At 35.4% G+C, this 23,205-nt stretch overlaps 1 protein-coding gene across 1 annotated transcript; it reads left to right on the forward strand.

Moving 5' to 3' along the window:
* The first annotated feature begins 1,961 nt into the window (after positions 1 to 1,961).
* LOC114466575 (membrane cofactor protein-like) lies at positions 1,962 to 8,503 on the forward strand. The gene is made up of 8 exons (XM_028452114.1): positions 1,962 to 2,084; positions 2,152 to 2,355; positions 4,214 to 4,313; positions 4,412 to 4,485; positions 5,625 to 5,837; positions 6,773 to 6,964; positions 8,226 to 8,322; positions 8,398 to 8,503. The coding sequence occupies exons 1-8, from the start codon at positions 2,036 to 2,038 to the stop codon at positions 8,501 to 8,503; spliced, it is 1,035 nt and encodes a 344-aa protein (XP_028307915.1). The 5' UTR covers positions 1,962 to 2,035.
* The last annotated feature ends 14,702 nt before the right edge of the window (positions 8,504 to 23,205 follow it).

Consider the following 23,205-nt stretch of genomic DNA (forward strand, 5'->3'; position numbering starts at 1 on the left):
CCCCTGGTATATTTTGACTTAGTTACTTTTATTCAACCAGCAAGTTTTTTCTTCATTAAAAATGACACAGGTGTCTCCCAGAAGATAATACGACAATGTAAAAGAGACATCAGTGTGGAAAAAAAATATTCCTAGCTTTTATTTACATTTGAACAAAAAGTGGCATGTCCAAAATTATTCATACCCTTTGCAACTTGTCAGTGTATGGGAAAATCCAAAGTTCTACACCATTCCAAGCTGTTCTAAAGCATCCTAATCACCCTGATTCATTGGAAAACAGCTGTTTAATCAACTCAACAGGTGAAAAATGGTTGATTTGTGGACAGTCATGGCTAAGAAGACAAAGGAGTTCAATGAGGACCTGCGGCTGTGCATTGTGGCTGCTCACAAATCAGGAAAGGGCTATAAGGCCAAATCGAAATGTTTTCAAGTTCCAGTGGCTACAGTGCAAAGTATTATTAAAAAACACAAGACGTTCCACACTGTGGAAAATCTCAGCGGATGTGGTCGGAAGCCAAAAGTGACACCTGCGCTGGCCAGGAGGATAGTGAGAGAGGTGAAAAAGAATCCAAGGATCACCACCAAGGTCATTCTGGTGAATCTGAGCTCTGCTTGTGGCAACATCTCAAGGCAGACAGATAAGGCACACAAAAGCCCGTTTGGCCTTCGTAAAGGCTCATCTGGACAAAGAAGATGACTTCTGGTCTACTGTTTTATGGTCAGATGAAACAAAAATAGAATTGTTTAGCCTCAATGATGTGTCCTTCATTTGGCGTAGAAAAGGAGAAGCCTTCAACCCTAAGAACACTGTCCCCACTGTCAAATATGGTGGTGGAGACCTAATACTTTAGGGGTGTTTTTCAGCCAATGGACCAGGGAACCTAATCACAGTAAACGGCATCATGAAAAAAGAGCAATTCATCAAGATTCTCAACAACGACATCAAGCAGTCTGCAAATAAATTTGGCCTTGGGCACCAGTGGACATGTCAGCATGACAACGGCCCAAAAGTGGTGAAGAAATGGTTAGCAGACAGTGAACACCAGCACAAAGCTGGTCAACAATTATAAGTGTGTGATTGCTGTAATAGTCAAAATAGGCTTTTCTATTAATTATTGAGAAGGGTATGAATAATAATAATTTTGAACATGACACTTTTTATTTAAATGTGAATAAAAGCTAGGATTTTTTTTTTCCACAATGATGTCTCTTGTACATTATCTTTTGGGTGACACCTGTGTCAATTTCAATCAAGAAAAAACTTGCTGGTTGAATAAAAGTAACTAAGTCAAAATATGCCAGGGGTATGAATAATTTTGGGATTGTCTGTATGACTTACTTGTACTTAAGTACAATTTCAATCAAGTAACTTCTACTTGTGTAGGATATATCAGTACTTTTTTACACCAGTTTTTCTCTTTTTATGGCTCAAGTACCACTTTTTTCTTATTTCTGAATCCAAGTATTACATTGGTAAATACCCCCTTTGTCTGACTACAACATTGTGCTTAGAAAACTATTTAAAACCAACTATAGAGCATAATGATGGAATGAGTGATTTTTAAAAATCTGTTTAGTAAATAAGTGTAAAGAAAGAGTATTTCGTGCAGCGGTTCCCAACCTTTTTTTAATCGTGACCCCATTTTGATATCAGGAATTTCTGGTGACCCTAAAGACATTTATTTATTTTTTTTTATCATGTTTGAGCTCATATTTATAGTTTATTGTTGTTTTATTGCATTTCAGTTTAACTACATTTATATTTCACAAAGTGAATGCAGTTGTGTTGTTTTTATTAAAAACAATAAAAATAACAATTTCAAAAATCTATTTACATTTTCCAGAAATTTCAGGCGACCACACATGGGGTCCTGAACCCAAGGTTGAAAAGAAGTGATTTAGTGGCTCCAGTGTGTGTGTGTGTGTGTGTGTGCGCGCGTGCGTGCGTGCGTGCGTGTGTGTGTGTGTTTATATAAAGCTCCAGCTGAAGCTGCTGCTCTCATTACTGAGGAGTTCCTGACTGATCGTCATCATCATGAGGACCTTCTGGACTCTCCTGTTGACCTTCGTCTCACTGAGATCTGGTAAACATTAACTATAGACAAACATATATGATATATTTCTATTTAATAACTAAATGACACTAAACAGGTGAGGGTCTCCAGTCCTGCCCCGCCCCACCCCAGTACCAGCACCTGAACGTCACACTGGATGAGATGTTCAGGGGCAGACAGTGGTTCCGCAGCGGGGACAAGGTTTCCTACGACTGTGCCCAAGATTTCACCCCGATCGACGGCAGCCATTATGTGCTGTGCACCGATGGACTGTGGAACAAACTGAGCCTCAGGTGTCGCAGTAAGTGTTGGAAGATAATATATAGACAATCGCTAATTCATTAGAGGATTGTAATGCGCTTGGTTGTAGTTCATCTCTTTTTTGTCCTTGATGTTTTTATCATTTATATATTCTGGTCTCATTGTATGGTGTGCTAAAATAAACAGCAACCTTTTGCTACATTTAGCAACAAACCACGTTTAAAAAACGTTTGTGTTTCTTTTGACCAGATTTACAGCAATACTTTGTGAGATTTTTCTCTCGTAAAAATATAATGTAAATGTTAAATCTAAATCTAAAAGTTAAATATAAATCTTAAATGATAAATATAAATTCAAATGTTGAATAATAAAACTAAACATGAATGTTAAATATAAATTGAAATGTGCAGACAAGTAAAAAAAAAAAAAAAAATATATATATATATATATATATATCTAAATGTTAAATCTAAATTTAAATGTCAAGGGTGGCACTAAATATTTATGCAAATTCACCTGAATGATATTTTGGGTGAATTTGCATATTAAGTAAATATTTAGTTTCACCCATTGACATTTAGATTCAACATTTAACATGTTTAACATTTACAACTTATTTATACTGGTCCCATTTTATGGGGTGCCGTATAGTTGCACATACAGCAACTTTTTGCTACATTTAGCAACAAACCACGTTTAAAAAATGTATGTGAATTTTTTTCGTTACTTTTGACCAGATTTACAGCATTACTTGTGAGATTTGTCTCTTGTAAAATATAATGTAAATCTTAAATTGAAATGTAAATCTTATTTTTAAATCGAAATGCTAAATTTTACATATAAACCTTAAATGTAAATGTTAAATATAAATCCAAATGTTAAATATTTTGACTAAATATAAATGTAAACTCTAAATGTTAAGGGTGACACTAAATATTTATGCAAATTCTCCGGAATGACCTTATATATTTTGGGTAAATATTTAGTTCTCCCATGACATTTAGATTTACATTTAACATTGACATATTTTTACGAGAAAAGAAATGTAACAAAATGTCACAAATATTGCTGTAAATCTGGTCAAAAGTAACGTAAAAAAAAAAAAATCACATGTTTGTTAAGCTTGGTTTATTGCCAAATGTTTGTTTTTAACATGCACAACTTTATATATAATGCCCCATACCATTGAGACAACAAAGTCTCAGTATATTAATAATTTGAAACCAATAAGATTAAGATATTCTAAAAATTATTTTCAATAGTTCAAGTTCTCAATAGTTGCTTAAAACGCCTGAATGGAAAAGATGATTTTCTTTGTCAAAGATTTCATAGTTCTTGAAATTTTGAAAACAAATCCACATTTTTCCTCTTTTTATTAGAAAGATGTGTTAAAAATTCAAACAAAAGCCGCATTTATTGTAAAATAACGACTTTGGTATATTTTAATAATCCTTTTTATACCATTGCATTTTATTTTTTTTTATTGTGTCTTGTATTAAAACGTGTTACAGAAAGTTGTTCTGTGCATTTCTACTTTCATATGTACTGTATTTATGTTCTTTACTTATTAGTGAGATTTTACTGAATAAAAACAATGTTTTTAGACAACTTGGATGAATACAAATATTAGCATTTGTTCTGATCTTTCTTTTCTTGTACTGGGGAGGTTAACCATACAAACCAGTATACAGTTAAACTTAAAACATGGATCTAATTACACATTAAGAATCATGAAAAATGTAACTCAAAGATTGCTGTTGCTATTCATGGTTTACAGACTTGTGTTTTTTTTTTTTTTTTTTTTTTGAAAATGCATCTGTTTGTGCCATAAAATGTGGTTAAAAATAATTGATTCTGCTTGTTTGTTTGTTTTCTATCCCGTGTCTTAATTCCCACAGAAAAGTCGTGTGGCAGGGTCAGCGATCTACCAAACGGAGAGTTTCGATATGAAGGAGAACCATTTATCGGTGCAAAGGTTTATGCCGTGTGCGACAAAGGGTGAGCTGAAGAAATTCAAACGGCAACACACTTAAAAACTTAAAAAAAAAAAAAAATTAAAACAGTGTATATGATTATGACGTCATCTTGGTCCACAGGTACAAATGTAAAGGCTTGAACTACACCATTTGTCAGAGGTCTGGATGGACTGGTAAATTTCCATCCTGTGTTGGTGAGTATTGCAGTTGACTAAAGGGGTATGATTGGGTTTAACTATGTTACGTTTAGGTGTGTGTGTGTGTGTGTGTGTGTGGGCAACAAAAGTGAGTCACAGGCTTCCTTTAATTCCCTCATTCAAACCTGGAGACGTGACAAATCTAATGTATAGTTGTGCAACTTGAGGCCAAAAAAAGTAGGTTAATTAAACATATTCAAGTAAACGATGACTGTGCAAAGCAGGGGTTCTCAACCTTGGAGTCAGGACCCCATTTGGGGTCGCGAGACACTGGGAGGGGGTCGCCAGGCGCCTTCAAGAAACTAAGAAAATATTTTGAATAATTTGAACCATTTTTTTGGCTTATTTCTACCCTTTTTCTGCAACAACACCAAACTTGCCATATTTTTGCTCTTAATATTGCATTTTTGCTACATTTCTGCCACTTTATCTAATTTCAATGACTTTTCTGCACATTTTTTCAACTTTCCATAAATGTTAGACACGTATAAACCCTTTCCACCACTTTTCCCACTTAATGTCACACATGTTGATCCAATATTGACGCTTTTAACCTCTTTTCACCATATTTCATGCTTATTTTTGACAATTTAACCACTTTCACGATTTGTCATGCCCATTATTTGACAGTTTAAACTAATTGTTCCTACTTTTTAAAATTACATTTAGCCCGCCCCCTTTTTTTCTGCCACTTTTAAGCCAATATTGACACTTGAACCCTTTTTACTTCTTTTTCTGTCCATTTTTGGCCACTTTGGCAAATCCTGTTTCACCATTTTTGGTCACTTTTAACCTGTTTTATTTCTAATTAAAAGAAGGATTTACATCTTTAAGATGCTTATATATTATGGCACAAATTATGATAAACTTCCTGCATAACAGTGGATATTATTCAGTTAAATAAATGTGGTTATCACAGATTCATACAATGGACCAACATTTTGCTGACTTTATAGATGGGCCCCAAAAAGTTTAAAAAAAAAGCCTTAATATTTGTTTTGTTTCACCATCTTTAAAATGCTGACAGTTTGTATCCACTAATCATGGATTACTGTAAAGTGTAGCTCACAGACAAGCAGCTGTAATGATGGTAATCTACAGTTTAAAATAAAAAAGTGTTGCTGTTTTATCTCCAGCAGAGGGAGAGACCACCTGCTCCACCCCGACTGTAGCTAACTCTGTGCAGCCAGAGGTCTCTGTTCACCAGCCTGGAGACAACCTGACCGTCACCTGTGATCAGGGCTTCCAGTTAGTAGGAGAACAGCTGATCACGTGTGGAGCTGATGGCCAATGGGAGCCTCTGCCTCCTCAATGTCTTCTTACTCCCAATGTTACCACAGCTCCACCTGGTAAAAATGCTACGTTTACATCCTCGCCTGGCTTATTTTATCATGAACAGTTCAAATTGCGTTATGTGTATTAGCTTGAAAACCAATGAGAGCAGAGTAAAGGTGCTACCTACACACACACAAAAAATCATTAAATATCATTTTGAGGATTCTAACGCTATTTTTTAACTGGCAATGTCCAGGCGTCTCCAAGTGGCACATTTGGCATCACGGACACTAAAGCAGCTATAACTTTTGAATAGTTTGGCATACAGTCATGATCTTGGGCTCTATGGAAAGGTCACACTCAGGCATAATGCTGTCCATCAGTCAATAGTATCCAGCTGCAGCCCCGGAGCAGAAGCCCCTAATGGGACACAAGCCTCTGACTGGGCGGATGTGCCCCTGGCTGGACGGAAGTGCTCCTGACGTGACAGCGGAAGCTATTTTTCAATGCAACAAACCTTGAATTTAGCCAGGAAGTGGAAGCGGTTAGGTTTAGTAAAAAAGAAAGGTAAGTATTGCAAAGTTGCCATAACGGTGGATAGGGTTACTGGTATTCTACGTCACGTCCGTCCAGCCAGGGGCTTGTGTCCCATCAGGGGCTTCTGCTCTGGGCCTGCAGCTGGATACTACTCCCATTAGTAGCACAGTACCATACAGTATAATCAGCAAAGAAAAAGGGACATTTTGTGCAGTTTTTAGTTTTTACGGCTAAAAAGGTCAACTAAATTTATATAAAAATGCCATAAATCACTTTATTTATTATTAGTCTTGGTACGAACGTCACACACAAATGCGCACGCACACACTAACAAACGCACACACACTCGCATAAACGCTTAGAAACGGGATGGTAGATATTAACGGGTGAACTATGTTTGTGCATTAATGTGATATCCGTGACATCAAACAGCCTTCCATTGAAGTCCTTGTGTTTGACCTTGGACTCACAGGTAGCTGTGGCATGCCGTCAAAGTTTTACAACGGAAACGCTGAACTCGATGAGAAGTACATCACAAAGACATTTTTCTCCAGCGGCGACAAAGTCTACTACACCTGTCCTGTTGGATACAAACCGGCAGGCGGCAGCATCTCACGGCGCTGTGAGGATGGAGAGTGGAGCCCGCTGAAGATGACGTGTGAACGTGAGGACATTTGATGTATTGGTCTAGTCTCAATCGGTCAATAACCACATCTCCAAAGACGAATGACGTGTAGGCTGAGCTTAGAGCTGTTTTAGCAACCCTTAGTGGTGTACTGAGTGTGTTCAAAGTTAAAGTAAATGTGAAGAATAAAAAAATAATTCCATCTACAGACTAGAAAATACAGCCTAATCCAGTGGTTCTACAACTTTCTCTTATTTCTGAATCCATGTCCCCCCTTTTTGTCCGACTACAACACTTTGCTTAGAAAACCATGTAAAAACAACTGTAGAGCATAATGATGGAGTGATAACACACATTTTAAATAATCTCATTTTATTAATGAGTAGAATGAAACAGTATTTAGTGCAGTGGTTCCAAATCTTTTTTGAATCGTGACCCCATTTTGATATCAAGAATTTCTGGTGACCCCAAAGACATTTTATTTTTTTCTAGAATGTTTGATTTATTTATTTTTTTCTTTTAACTACATTTTAGTTCAACTAGATTTACAGTTCAGAAAGTGAAAGTTTAGAAATGCAGTTGTTTAAGATTGTGGTTTTCATTAAAAAAAAGAAAAATTGAGAAATTTCAGGTGACCCCACAGGGGGTCCCAACCCCAAGGTTGAAAAACAATGATTTAGTGACTCCTGAATAGATTTATTTCTATAATTTTTTTTTTTTATCATTTCTGCTCATCTTACTCCTGGGGTGGATCTAAGACACTTTATTTGTTAATTTCTTACTATCTCTCAAATACCCCCTGTCGTACCATCGCGTACCCCTAGGGGTATACGTACCGCCATTTGAGAAAACACTGGTCTAAGATCAATTTCTGTTTATTTGACCAAAAGTAAGATTAGAAGTAAAACAAAGTTGAGAAATAAAAATAAGTGACAGTTTATTTTCAAAAAGAAAATGTCACAATATAATTTAGTTATGTGAAGCAGTAGAAATGTTTGTAAGAGTATAAAGTGTTCTTTTTAAAAATGTTGTATACATATATTATTTGAAAAAGGCAACTCAAATGAACTTGTTGAATGCTTGCATGTCTTTTGTGTGTATTATTTGAGAAAGGTAAAGTAACCTTATGTTGGGCATGTAAGCATTTTTCTTTTTTGCTTCTGCCTGTTTCAGTCTTGTTATATATTTTTAAATTGTGATTCATATTTGAATATTTTTCTTGTTAGACTGAAACAAACAATGAAACTGAAGCGTTTGTAAATCCATGAGATGAAGCCTTTCCCTGTATGTGTGTCCAAAGGGAGGCTCTGTGGCTCTGCAGGACAGATCTTAAACGGACAGTTCATGTATTCTGGAGTCCAGTTTGGTGACACAGCTACAGCAGTGTGTGACGAAGGGTGAGACTGTTCCAACTCTTCATCATCTACACCCGCACTGCACTCACTGACCATGGGCCTGTCTTAATTCACCAGGTACATTCTCGTTGGGAAAGCAACCCGACGCTGCAGGAGTGAAGGCTGGGATGGACGTGTCCCAGAATGTGAAGGTATGGTTTCAAATCCAAGTGCATATGACTGAGAGGGTGATTTAAAATAAATAAATATTTTTACTAGTGATTTTAAATGTTTTTACTGCTGATTAAATGAGATTTTTGAACTTGTTAAATGTTTTCCGTTGCATGTAAAGCACATTGAATTGCCTTGTGTATGGAATGTGCTTTAGAAATAAATGTGCCTGCCTTGCTTTATGCACACATGCACACTGTTATGGAAAGCTGTTGGAGCATTCGAGAGTATATGTACTTAACTTTGGCATACTAGTACGTTAGTACACTTTATTATACCTACTAGAATTGGGGTGAGGAAAAGCAAAGTCAGGCATTTTAAAATATTCCAACCGAACCGGGTGCTAGCTTTGGTTATAGTAAGGCATAAAGTCAAAAAATTCACTATCAAAAAAATTGAGTTAGGACCATCATTCGTATTAAAACTACTAGAAATAGAATGCACATACTTAAAATGGGCAAAAAAGGCAAAAATCAAAAATTCACCCAACGTCGGAGGTAAGGCTATAGTAAGGCATAAAGTCAAAAAAAATCAACCCAAAAAAAATTGAGTTAAGACCATCATAAACCCTAAAATTACTGGAAATAGAATGCACATACTTAAAACGGGCAAAGGATGCTGTAAGGCACGAAAAAAAGGCAAAAATCGAAAATTCACCCACGTCGGAGGTAAGGCTATAGTAAGGCATACAAGTCCAAAAATTTTCACCAACAAAAAAATTGAGTTAAGACCATCATAAAACCCTAAAAACTACTAGAAATAGAATGCACAGTACTTTAAAACGGGCAAAGGATGCTGTTAAGGCATGAAAAAAGGCAAAAATCAAAATTCACCCAACGTCGGAGGTAAGGGTATAGTAAAGGCATAAAGTCAAAAAATTTCAACCCCAAAAAAATTGAGTTAAGACCATCATAAAACCCTAAAAACTACTAGAAATAGAATGCACATACTTAAAACGGGCAAAGGATGCTGTAAGGCACGAAAACAGGCAAAAATAGAAAATTCACCCAAAGTCGGAGGTAAGGCTATAAGAGGGCATAAAGTCAAAAAATTTCAACTCCAAAAAAAAGGAGTTAAGACCGTCATAAAATCCTAAAAACTACTAGAAATAGAATGCACATACTTAAAACGGCCAAAGGATGCTGTAAGGCACGAAAACAGGCAAAAATCGAAAATTCACCCAAAGTCGGAGGTAAGGCTTATAGTAAGGCATAAAGTCAAAAAATTTCAACCCCAAAAAAATTGAGTTAAGACCATCATAAAACCCTAAAAACTACTAGAAATAGAATGCACATACTTAAAACGGGCAAAGGATGCTGTAAGGCAAGAAAAAAGGCAAAAATCAAAATTCACCCAACGTCAGAGGTAAGGTATAGTAAAGCATAAAGTCAAAAAATTTCAACCCCAAAAAAATTGAGTTTAAAGACCATCATAAAACCCTAAAACTACTAGAAATAGAATGCACATACTTAAAACGGGCAAAGGATGCTGTAAGGCAAGAAAAAAAGGCAAAAAATCAAAATTCAACCAACGTCGGAGGTAAGGCTATAGTAAGGCATAAAGTCAAAAAATTTCAACCCAAAAAAAATTGAGTTAAGACCATCATTAGACCCTAAAAACTACTAGAAATAGAATGCACATACTTAAAAACGGGCAAAGGATGCTGTACGGCACGGAAAACAGGCAAAAATAGAAAATTCACCCACAGTCGGAGGTAAGGCTATAGTAAAGGCATAAAGTCAAAAAATTTCAACCCTAAAAAAATTGAGTTAAGACCATCATAAAACCCTAAAAACTACTAGAAATAGAATGCACATACTTAAAACGGGCAAAGGATGCTGTAAGGCACAAAAACAGGCAAAAATAGAAAATTCACCCATAGTCGGAGGTAAGGCTATAGTAAGGCATAAAGTCAAAAAATTTCAACCCCAAAAATATTGAGTTAAGACCATCATAAAACCCTAAAAACTACTAGAAATAGAATGCACATACTTAAAATGGGCAAAGGATGCTGTAAGGCAAGAAAAAAGGCAAAAATCAAAAATTCACCCAACGTCGCAGGTAAGGCTATAAGAGGGCATAAAGTCAAAAAATTTCAACCCCAAAAAAATTGAGTTAAGACCATCATAAAACCCTAAAAACTACTAGAAATAGAATGCACATACTTAAAACGGGCAAAGGATGCTGTAAGGCAAGAAAAAAGGCAAAAATCAAAAATTCACCCAACGTTGGAGGTAAGGCTATAGTAAGGCATAACGTCAAAAAATTTCAACCCCAAAAAAATTGAGTTAGGACCATCATTCGATCTTAAAAACTACTAGAAATAGAATGCACATACTTAAAACGGGCAAAGGATGCTGTAAGGCAAGAAAAAAGGCAAAAATGTTAAATTCACCCAACGTCGGAGGTAAGGCATAAAGTCAAAAAATTTCACCATCAAAAAAATTGAGTTAGGACCATCATTCGATCTTAAAAACTACTAGAAATAGAATGCACATACTTAAAACGGGCAATGGATGCTGTAAGGCAAGAAAAAAGGCCAAAATCAAAAATTCACCCAAAGTCGGAGGTAAGGCTATAGTAAGGCATAAAGTCAAAAAATTCCAACCCTAAAAAAATGGAGTTCAGATCATCAATAGACCCTAAAAACTACTAGAAATAGAATGCACATACTTAAAACGGGCAAAGGATGCTGTAAGGCAAGAAAAAAGGCAAAAATCAAAAATTCACCCATATAGTAAGGCATAAAGTCAAAAAATTTCAACCCCAAAAAAATTGAGTTAAGACCGTCATAAAACCCTAAAAACTACTAGAAATAGAATGCACATACTTAAAACGGGCAAAGGATGCTGTAAGGCACGAAAACAGGCAAAAAAAGAAAATTCACCCAAAGTCGGAGGTAAGGCTATAGTAAGGCATAAAGTCAAAAAATTTCAACCCCAAAAAAATTGAGTTAAGACCATCATAAAACCCTAAAAACTACTAGAAATAGAATGCACATACTTAAAACGGGCAAAGGATGCTGTAAGGCAAGAAAAAAGGCAAAAATCAAAAATTCACCCAACGTCGGAGGTAAGGGTATATAGTAAGGCATAAAGTCAAAAAATTTCAACCCCAAAAAAATTGAGTTAAGACCATCATAAAACCCTAAAAACTACTAGAAATAGAATGCACATACTTAAAACGGGCAAAGGATGCTGTAAGGCAAGAAAAAAGGCAAAAATCAAAAATTCACCCAACGTCGGAGGTAAGGCTATAGTAAGGCATAAAGTCAAAAAAATTCAACCCCAAAAAAAATTGAGTTAAGACCATCATAAAACCCTAAAAATTACTGGAAATAGAATGCACATACTTAAAACGGGCAAAGGATGCTGTAAGGCACGAAAAAAGGCAAAAATCGAAAATTCACCCAACGTCGGAGGTAAGGCTATAGTAAGGCATAAAGTCAAAAAATTTCACCAACAAAAAAATTGAGTTAAGACCATCATAAAACCCTAAAAACTACTAGAAATAGAATGCACATACTTAAAACGGGCAAAGGATGCTGTAAGGCAAGAAAAAAGGCAAAAATCAAAAATTCACCCAACGTCGGAGGTAAGGGTATAGTAAGGCATAAAGTCAAAAAATTTCACCATCAAAAAAATTGAGTTAGGACCATCATTCGATCTTAAAAACTACTAGAAATAGAATGCACATACTTAAAACGGGCAATGGATGCTGTAAGGCAAGAAAAAAGGCAAAAATCAAAAATTCACCCAACGTCGGAGGTAAGGGTATAGTAAGGCATAAAGTCAAAAAATTCCAACCCTAAAAAAATGGAGTTCAGATCATCAATAGACCCTAAAAACTACTAGAAATAGAATGCACATACTTAAAACGGGCAAAGGATGCTGTAAGGCACGAAAACAGGCAAAAATTGACAATTCACCCAACGTCGGAGGTAAGGCTATACTAAGGCATAAAGTCAAAAAATTTCAACCCCAAAAAAATTGAGTTAAGACCATCATAAAACCCTAAAAACTACTAGAAATAGAATGCACATACTTAAAACGGGCAAAGGATGCTGTAAGGCACGAAAACAGGCAAAAATAGAAAATTCACCCATAGTCGGAGGTAAGGCTATAGTAAGGCATAAAGTCAAAAAATTTCAACCCCAAAAAAATTGAGTTAGGACCATCATTCGATCTTAAAAACTACTAGAAATAGAATGCACATACTTAAAACGGGCAAAGGATGCTGTAAGGCAAGAAAAAAGGCAAAAATCAAAAATTCACCCATATAGTAAGGCATAAAGTCAAAAAATTTCAACCCCAAAAAAATTGAGTTAAGACCGTCATAAAACCCTAAAAACTACTAGAAATAGAATGCACATACTTAAAACGGGCAAAGGATGCTGTAAGGCACGAAAACAGGCAAAAAAAGAAAATTCACCCAAAGTCGGAGGTAAGGCTATAGTAAGGCATGAAGTCAAAAAAATTCAACCCCAAAAAAAATTGAGTTAAGACCATCATAAAACCCTAAAAATTACTGGAAATAGAATGCACATACTTAAAACGGGCAAAGGATGCTGTAAGACACGAAAAAAGGCAAAAATCGAAAATTCACCCAACGTCGGAGGTAAGGCTATAGTAAGGCATAAAGTCAAAAAATTTCACCAACAAAAAAATTGAGTTAAGACCATCATAAAACCCAAAAAATTGCTGGAAATAGAATGCACATACTTAAAACGGGCAAAGGATGCTGTAAGGCAAGAAAAAAGGCAAAAATCAAAAATTCACCCAACGTCGGAGGTAAGGGTATAGTAAGGCATAAAGTCAAAAAATTCCAACCCTAAAAAAATGGAGTTCAGATCATCAATAGACCCTAAAAACTACTAGAAATAGAATGCACATACTTAAAACGGGCAAAGGATGCTGAAAGGCACGAAAACAGGCAAAAATTGACAATTCACCCAACGTCGGAGGTAAGGCTATAGTAAGGCATAAAGTCAAAAAATTCCAACCCTAAAAAAATGGAGTTCAGATCATCAATAGACCCTAAAAACTACTAGAAATAGAATGCACATACTTAAAACGGGCAAAGGTTGCTGTAAGGCACGAAAACAGGCAAAAATTGACAATTCACCCAACGTCGGAGGTAAGGCTATAGTAAGGCATAAAGTCAAAAAATTTCACCAACAAAAAAATTGAGTTAGGACCATCATTTGATCTTAAAAACTACTAGAAATAGAATGCACATACTTAAAACGGGCAAAGGATGCTGTAAGGCAAGAAAAAAGGCAAAAATCAAAAATTCACCCAACGTCGGAGGTAAGGCTATAGTAAGGCATAAAGTCAAAAAAATTCAACCCCAAAAAAATTGAGTTAAGACCATCATAAAACCCTAAAAATTACTGGAAATAGAATGCACATACTTAAAACGGGCAAAGGATGCTGTAAGGCACGAAAAAAGGCAAAAATCGAAAATTCACCCAACGTCGGAGGTAAGGCTATAGTAAGGCATAAAGTCAAAAAATTTCACCAACAAAAAAATTGAGTTAAGACCATCATAAAACCCTAAAAACTACTAGAAATAGAATGCACATACTTAAAACGGGCAAAGGATGCTGTAAGGCAAGAAAAAAGGCAAAAATCAAAAATTCACCCAACGTTGGAGGTAAGGGTATAGTAAGGCATAAAGTCAAAAAATTTCACCAACAAAAAAATTGAGTTAGGACCATCATTCGATCTTAAAAACTACTAGAAATAGAATGCACATACTTAAAATGGGCAAAGGATGCTGTAAGGCACGAAAACAGGCAAAAATAGAAAATTCACCCATAGTCGGAGGTAAGGCTATATAGTAAGGCATAAAGTCAAAAAATTTCAACCCCAGAAAAATTGAGTTAGGACCATCATTCGATCTTAAAAACTACTAGAAATAGAATGCACATACTTAAAACGGGCAAAGGATGCTGTAAGGCAAGAAAAAAGGCAAAAATCAAAAATTCACCCATATAGTAAGGCATAAAGTCAAAAAATTTCAACCCCAAAAAAATTGAGTTAAGACCGTCATAAAACCCTAAAAACTACTAGAAATAGAATGCACATACTTAAAACGGGCAAAGGATGCTGTAAGGCACGAAAACAGGCAAAAAAAGAAAATTCACCCAAAGTCGGAGGTAAGGCTATAGTAAGGCATAAAGTCAAAAAATTTCAGCCCCAAAAAAATTGAGTTAAGACCATCATTAGACCCTAAAAACTACTAGAAATAGAATGCACATACTTAAAACGGGCTGAGAGAGCAGTAAGGCACAAAAAAAGGCAAAAATGTTAAATTCACCCAACGTCAGAGGTAAGGCTATAGTAAGGCATAAAGTCAAAAAATTTCAACCCGAAAAAAAATTGAGTTAAGACCATCATTAGACCCTAAAAATTACTGGAAATAGAATGCACATACTTAAAACGGGCAAAGGATGCTGTAAGGCACGAAAAAAGGCAAAAATCGAACATTCACCCAACGTCGGAGGTAAGGCTATAGTAAGGCATAAAGTCAAAAAATTTCACCAACAAAAAAATTGAGTTAGGACCATCATTCGATCTTAAAAACTACTAGAAATAGAATGCACATACTTAAAATGGGCAAAGGATGCTGTAAGGCAAGAAAAAAGGCAAAAATCAAAAATTCACCCAATGTCGGATGTAAGGCTATATAGTAAGGCATAAAGTCAAAAAATTTCAACCGCAAAAAAATTGAGTTAAGACCGTCATAAAACCATAAAAACTACTAGAAATAGAATGCACATACTTAAAACGGGCAAAGGATGCTGTAAGGCACGAAAACAGGCAAAAATTGACAATTCACCCAACGTCGGAGGTAAGGCTATAGTAAGGCATAAAGTCAAAAAATTTCACCAACAAAAAAATTGAGTTAGGACCATCATTTGATCTTAAAAACTACTAGAAATAGAATGCACATACTTAAAACGGGCAAAGGATGCTGTAAGGCACGAAAACAGGCAAAAATAGAAAATTCACCCAAAGTCGGAGGTAAGGCTATAGTAAGGCATAAAGTCAAAAAATTTCACTATCAAAAAAATTGAGTTAGGACCATCATTCGATATTAAAAACTACTAGAAATAGAATGCACATACTTAAAACGGGCAAAGGATAGTGTAAGGCAAGAAAAAAGGCAAAAATCAAAAATTCACCCAACGTCGGAGGTAAGGCTATAGTAAGGCATAAAGTCAAAAAAAATCAACCCCAAAAAAAATTGAGTTAAGACCATCATAAAACCCTAAAAATTACTGGAAATAGAATGCACATACTTAAAACGGGCAAAGGATGCTGTAAGGCACGAAAAAAGGCAAAAATCGAAAATTCACCCAACGTCGGAGGTAAGGCTATAGTAAGGCATAAAGTCAAAAAATTTCACCAACAAAAAAAAGGAGTTAAGACCGTCATAAAATCCTAAAAACTACTAGAAATAGAATGCACATACTTAAAACGGCCAAAGGATGCTGTAAGGCACGAAAACAGGCAAAAATCGAAAATTCACCCAAAGTCGGAGGTAAGGCTATAGTAAGGCATAAAGTCAAAAAATTTCAACCCCAAAAAAATTGAGTTAAGACCATCATAAAACCCTAAAAACTACTAGAAATAGAATGCACATACTTAAAACGGGCAAAGGATGCTGTAAGGCAAGAAAAAAGGCAAAAATCAAAAATTCACCCAACGTCGGAGGTAAGGGTATAGTAAAGGCATAAAGTCAAAAAATTTCAACCCCAAAAAAATTGAGTTAAGACCATCATAAAACCCTAAAAACTACTAGAAATAGAATGCACATACTTAAAACGGGCAAAGGATGCTGTAAGGCAAGAAAAAAGGCAAAAATCAAAAATTCACCCATATAGTAAGGCATAAAGTCAAAAAATTTCAACCCCAAAAAAATTGAGTTAAGACCGTCATAAAACCCTAAAAACTACTAGAAATAGAATGCACATACTTAAAACGGGCAAAGGATGCTGTAAGGCACGAAAACAGGCAAAAAAAGAAAATTCACCCAAAGTCGGAGGTAAGGCTATAGTAAGGCATAAAGTCAAAAAATTTCAACCCCAAAAAAATTGAGTTAAGACCATCATAAAACCCTAAAAACTACTAGAAATAGAATGCACATACTTAAAACGGGCAAAGGATGCTGTAAGGCAAGAAAAAAGGCAAAAATCAAAAATTCACCCAACGTCGGAGGTAAGGCTATAGTAAGGCATAAAGTCAAAAAAATTCAACCCCAAAAAAAATTGAGTTAAGACCGTCATAAAACCCTAAAAATTACTGGAAATAGAATGCACATACTTAAAACGGGCAAAGGATGCTGTAAGGCACGAAAAAAGGCAAAAATCGAAAATTCACCCAACGTCGGAGGTAAGGCTATAGTAAGGCATAAAGTCAAAAAATTTCACCAACAAAAAAATTGAGTTAAGACCATCATAAAACCCTAAAAACTACTAGAAATAGAATGCACATACTTAAAACGGGCAAAGGATGCTGTAAGGCAAGAAAAAAGGCAAAAATCAAAAATTCACCCAACGTCGGAGGTAAGGGTATAGTAAGGCTTAAAGTCAAAAAATTTCACCATCAAAAAAATTGAGTTAGGACCATCATTCGATCTTAAAAACTACTAGAAATAGAATGCACATACTTAAAACGGGCAAAGGATGCTGTAAGGCACGAAAACAGGCAAAAATTGACAATTCACCCAACGTCGGAGGTAAGGCTATAGTAAGGCATAAAGTCAAAAAATTCCAACCCTAAAAAAATGGAGTTCAGATCATCAATAGACCCTAAAAACTACTAGAAATAGAATGCACATACTTAAAACGGGCAAAGGATGCTGTAAGGCACGAAAAAAGGCAAAAATCGAAAATTCACCCAACGTCGGAGGTAAGGCTATAGTAAGGCATAAAGTCAAAAAATTTCACCAACAAAAAAATTGAGTTAAGACCATCATAAAACCCTAAAAACTACTAGAAATAGAATGCACATACTTAAAACGGGCAAAGGATGCTGTAAGGCAAGAAAAAAGGCAAAAATCAAAAATTCACCCAACGTCGGAGGTAAGGGTATAGTAAGGCATAAAGTCAAAAAATTCCAACCCTAAAAAAATGGAGTTCAGATCATCAATAGACCCTAAAAACTACTAGAAATAGAATGCACATACTTAAAACGGGCAAAGGATGCTGTAAGGCACGAAAACAGGCAAAAATTGACAATTCACCCAACGTCGGAGGTAAGGCTATAGTAAGGCATAAAGTCAAAAAATTCCAACCCTAAAAAAATGGAGTTCAGATCATCAATAGACCCTAAAAACTACTAGAAATAGAATGCACATACTTAAAACGGGCAAAGGATGCTGTAAGGCAAGAAAACAGGCAAAAATTGACAATTCACCCAACGTCGGAGGTAAGGCTATAGTAAGGCATAAAGTCAAAAAATTTCACCAACAAAAAAAATTGAGTTAGGACCATCATTTGATCTTAAAAACTACTAGAAATAGAATGCACACACTTAAAACGGGCAAAGGATGCTGTAAGGCAAGAAAAAAGGCAAAAATCAAAAATTCACCCAACGTCGGAGGTAAGGCTATAGTAAGGCATAAAGTCAAAAAAATTCAACCCCAAAAAAAATTGAGTTAAGACCATCATAAAACCCTAAAAATTACTGGAAATAGAATGCACATACTTAAAACGGGCAAAGGATGCTGTAAGGCACGAAAAAAGGCAAAAATCGAAAATTCACCCAACGTCGGAGGTAAGGCTATAGTAAGGCATAAAGTCAAAAAATTTCACCAACAAAAAAATTGAGTTAAGACCATCATAAAACCCTAAAAACTACTAGAAATAGAATGCACATACTTAAAACGGGCAAAGGATGCTGTAAGGCAAGAAAAAAGGCAAAAATCAAAAATTCACCCAACGTTGGAGGTAAGGGTATAGTAAGGCATAAAGTCAAAAAATTTCACCAACAAAAAAATTGAGTTAGGACCATCATTCGATCTTAAAAACTACTAGAAATAGAATGCACATACTTAAAATGGGCAAAGGATGCTGTAAGGCACGAAAACAGGCAAAAATAGAAAATTCACCCATAGTCGGAGGTAAGGCTATATAGTAAGGCATAAAGTCAAAAAATTTCAACCCCAGAAAAATTGAGTTAGGACCATCATTCGATCTTAAAAACTACTAGAAATAGAATGCACATACTTAAAACGGGCAAAGGATGCTGTAAGGCAAGAAAAAAGGCAAAAATCAAAAATTCACCCATATAGTAAGGCATAAAGTCAAAAAATTTCAACCCCAAAAAAATTGAGTTAAGACCGTCATAAAACCCTAAAAACTACTAGAAATATAATGCACATACTTAAAACGGGCAAAGGATGCTGTAAGGCACGAAAACAGGCAAAAAAAGAAAATTCACCCAAAGTCGGAGGTAAGGCTATAGTAAGGCATAAAGTCAAAAAATTTCAACCCCAAAAAAATTGAGTTAAGACCATCATAAAACCCTAAAAACTACTAGAAATAGAATGCACATACTTAAAACGGGCAAAGGATGCTGTAAGGCAAGAAAAAAGGCAAAAATCAAAAATTCACCCAACGTCGGAGGTAAGGCTATAGTAAGGCATAAAGTCAAAAAATTTCAACCCCAAAAAAAATTGAGTTAAGACCATCATAAAACCCTAAAAATTACTGGAAATAGAATGCACATACTTAAAACGGGCAAAGGATGCTGTAAGGCACGAAAAAAGGCAAAAATCGAAAATTCACCCAACGTCGGAGGTAAGGCTATAGTAAGGCATAAAGTCAAAAAATTTCACCAACAAAAAAATTGAGTTAGGACCATCATTCGATCTTAAAAACTACTAGAAATAGAATGCACATACTTAAAATGGGCAAAGGATGCTGTAAGGCAAGAAAAAAGGCAAAAATCAAAAATTCACCCAATGTCGGAGGTAAGGCTATATAGTAAGGCATAAAGTCAAAAAATTTCAACCGCAAAAAAATTGAGTTAAGACCGTCATAAAACCATAAAAACTACTAGAAATAGAATGCACATACTTAAAACGGGCAAAGGATGCTGTAAGGCACGAAAACAGGCAAAAATTGACAATTCACCCAACGTCGGAGGTAAGGCTATAGTAAGGCATAAAGTCAAAAAATTTCACCAACAAAAAAATTGAGTTAGGACCATCATTTGATCTTAAAAACTACTAGAAATAGAATGCACATACTTAAAACGGGCAAAGGATGCTGTAAGGCACGAAAACAGGCAAAAATAGAAAATTCACCCAAAGTCGGAGGTAAGGCTATAGTAAGGCATAAAGTCAAAAAATTTCACTATCAAAAAAATTGAGTTAGGACCATCATTCGATATTAAAAACTACTAGAAATAGAATGCACATACTTAAAACGGGCAAAGGATAGTGTAAGGCAAGAAAAAAGGCAAAAATCAAAAATTCACCCAACGTCGGAGGTAAGGCTATAGTAAGGCATAAAGTCAAAAAAAATCAACCCCAAAAAAAATTGAGTTAAGACCATCATAAAACCCTAAAAATTACTGGAAATAGAATGCACATACTTAAAACGGCAAAGGATGCTGTAAGGCACGAAAAAAGGCAAAAATCGAAAATTCACCCAACGTCGGAGGTAAGGCTATAGTAAGGCATAAAGTCAAAAAATTTCACCAACAAAAAAAAGGAGTTAAGACCGTCATAAAATCCTAAAAACTACTAGAAATAGAATGCACATACTTAAAACGGCCAAAGGATGCTGTAAGGCACGAAAACAGGCAAAAATCGAAAATTCACCCAAAGTCGGAGGTAAGGCATAAAGTCAAAAAATTTCAACCCCAAAAAAATTGAGTTAAGACCATCATAAAACCCTAAAAACTACTAGAAATAGAATGCACATACTTAAAACGGGCAAAGGATGCTGTAAGGCAAGAAAAAAGGCAAAAATCAAAAATTCACCCAACGTCGGAGGTAAGGGTATAGTAAAGGCATAAAGTCAAAAAATTTCAACCCCAAAAAAATTGAGTTAAGACCATCATAAAACCCTAAAAACTACTAGAAATAGAATGCACATACTTAAAACGGGCAAAGGATGCTGTAAGGCAAGAAAAAAGGCAAAAATCAAAAATTCACCCATATAGTAAGGCATAAAGTCAAAAAATTCAACCCCAAAAAAATTGAAAATCAAAAATTCACCCAACGTCGCAGGTAAGGCTATAAGAGGGCATAAAGTCAAAAAATTTCAACTCCAAAAAAAAGGAGTTAAGACCGTCATAAAACCCTAAAAACTACTAGAAATAGAATGCACATACTTAAAACGGCCAAAGGATGCTGTAAGGCACGAAAACAGGCAAAAATAGAAAATTCACCCAAAGTCGGAGGTAAGGCATAAAGTCAAAAAATTTCAACCCCAAAAAAATTGAGTTAAGACCATCATAAAACCCTAAAAACTACTAGAAATAGAATGCACATACTTAAAACGGGCAAAGGATGCTGTAAGGCACGAAAACAGGCAAAAAAAGAAAATTCACCCAAAGTCGGAGGTAAGGCTATAGTAAGGCATAAAGTCAAAAAATTTCACCAACAAAAAAATTGAGTTAAGACCATCATAAAACCCTAAAAACTACTAGAAATAGAATGCACATACTTAAAACGGGCAAAGGATGCTGTAAGGCAAGAAAAAAGGCAAAAATCAAAAATTCACCCAACGTCGGAGGTAAGGCTATAGTAAGGCATAAAGTCAAAAAATTCCAACCCTAAAAAAATGGAGTTCAGATCATCAATAGACCCTAAAAACTACTAGAAATAGAATGCACATACTTAAAACGGGCAAAGGATGCTGTAAGGCACGAAAACAGGCAAAAATTGACAATTCACCCAACGTCGGAGGTAAGGCTATAGTAAGGCATAAAGTCAAAAAATTCCAACCCTAAAAAAATGGAGTTCAGATCATCAATAGACCCTAAAAACTACTAGAAATAGAATGCACATACTTAAAACGGGCAAAGGATGCTGTAAGGCAAGAAAACAGGCAAAAATTGACAATTCACCCAACGTCGGAGGTAAGGCTATAGTAAGGCATAAAGTCAAAAAATTTCACCAACAAAAAAATTGAGTTAGGACCATCATTTGATCTTAAAAACTACTAGAAATAGAATGCACATACTTAAAACGGGCAAAGGATGCTGTAAGGCAAGAAAAAAGGCAAAAATCAAAAATTCACCCAACGTCGGAGGGAAGGGTATAGTAAAGGCATAAAGTCAAAAAATTTCACCACCAAAAAAATTGAGCTAAGACCATCATAAAACCCTAAAAACTACTAGAAATAGAATGCACATACTTAAAATGGGCAAAGGATGCTGTAAGGCACGAAAAAAGGCAAAAAATCTAAAATTCACCCAACGTTGGAGGTAAGGCTATAATAAGGCATAAAGTCAAAAAATTTCACCAACAAAAAAATTGAGTTAGGACCATCATTCGATCTTAAAAACTACCAGAAATAGAATGCACATACTTAAAATGGGCAAAGGATGCTGTAAGGCACGAAAACAGGCAAAAATAGAAAATTCACCCATAGTCGGAGGTAAGGCTATAGTAAGGCATAAAGTCAAAAAATTTCACCACCAAAAAAATTGAGTTAAGACCATCATAAAACCCTAAAAACTACTAGAAATAGAATGCACATACTTAAAATGGGCTGAGAGAGCAGTAAGGCACGAAAAAAGGCAAAAATGTTAAATTCACCCAACGTCGGAGGTAAGGCTATAGTAAGGCATAAAGTCAAAAAATTTCAACCCCAAAAAAATTGAGTTAAGACCATCATAAAACCCTAAAAACTACTAGAAATAGAATGCACATACTTAAAACGGGCAAAGGATGCTGTAAGGAACGAAAACAGGCAAAAATAGAAAATTCACCCATAGTCGGAGGTAAGGCTATAGTAAGGCATAAAGTCAAAAAATTTCAACCCCAAAAAAATTGAGTTAGGACCATCATTCGATCTTAAAAACTACTAGAAATAGAATGCACATACTTAAAACGGGCAAAGGATGCTGTAAGGCAAGAAAAAAGGCAAAAATCAAAAATTCACCCATATAGTAAGGCATAAAGTCAAAAAATTTCAACCCCAAAAAAATTGAGTTAAGACCATCATAAAACCCTAAAAACTACTAGAAATAGAATGCACATACTTAAAACGGGCAAAGGATGCTGTAAGGCAAGAAAAAAGGCAAAAATCAAAAATTCACCCAACGTCGGAGGTAAGGCTATAGTAAGGCATAAAGTCAAAAAATTTCAACCCCAAAAAAATTGAGTTAAGACCATCATAAAACCCTAAAAACTACTAGAAATAGAATGCACATACTTAAAACGGGCAAAGGATGCTGTAAGGCAAGAAAAAAGGCAAAAATCAAAAATTCACCCAACGTCGGAGGTAAGGATATAGTAAGGCATAAAGTCAAAAAATTCCAACCCTAAACAAATGGAGTTCAGATCATCAATAGACCCTAAAAACTACTAGAAATAGAATGCACATACTTAAAACGGGCAAAGGATGCTGTAAGGCACGAAAACAGGCAAAAATTGACAATTCACCCAACGTCGGAGGTAAGGCTATAGTAAGGCATAAAGTCAAAAAATTTCACCAACAAAAAAATTGAGTTAGGACCATCATTT

Source organism: Gouania willdenowi, chromosome 7 (genome assembly GCF_900634775.1).
Source record: "Gouania willdenowi chromosome 7, fGouWil2.1, whole genome shotgun sequence".
NCBI lineage: Eukaryota > Metazoa > Chordata > Actinopteri > Blenniiformes > Gobiesocidae > Gouania > Gouania willdenowi.

Excerpts from the sequence above, each read along its gene's own strand:
- LOC114466575 (XM_028452114.1), top strand. The coding sequence starts at position 2,036 with ATGAGGACCTTCTGGACTCTCCTGTTGACCTTCGTCTCACTGAGATCT. Across the intron at positions 2,356-4,213 it reads ACTGAGCCTCAGGTGTCGCA|AAAAGTCGTGTGGCAGGGTC; the intron begins GTAAGTGTTGGA and ends TAATTCCCACAG. Across the intron at positions 4,486-5,624 it reads TAAATTTCCATCCTGTGTTG|CAGAGGGAGAGACCACCTGC; the intron begins GTGAGTATTGCA and ends TTTTATCTCCAG.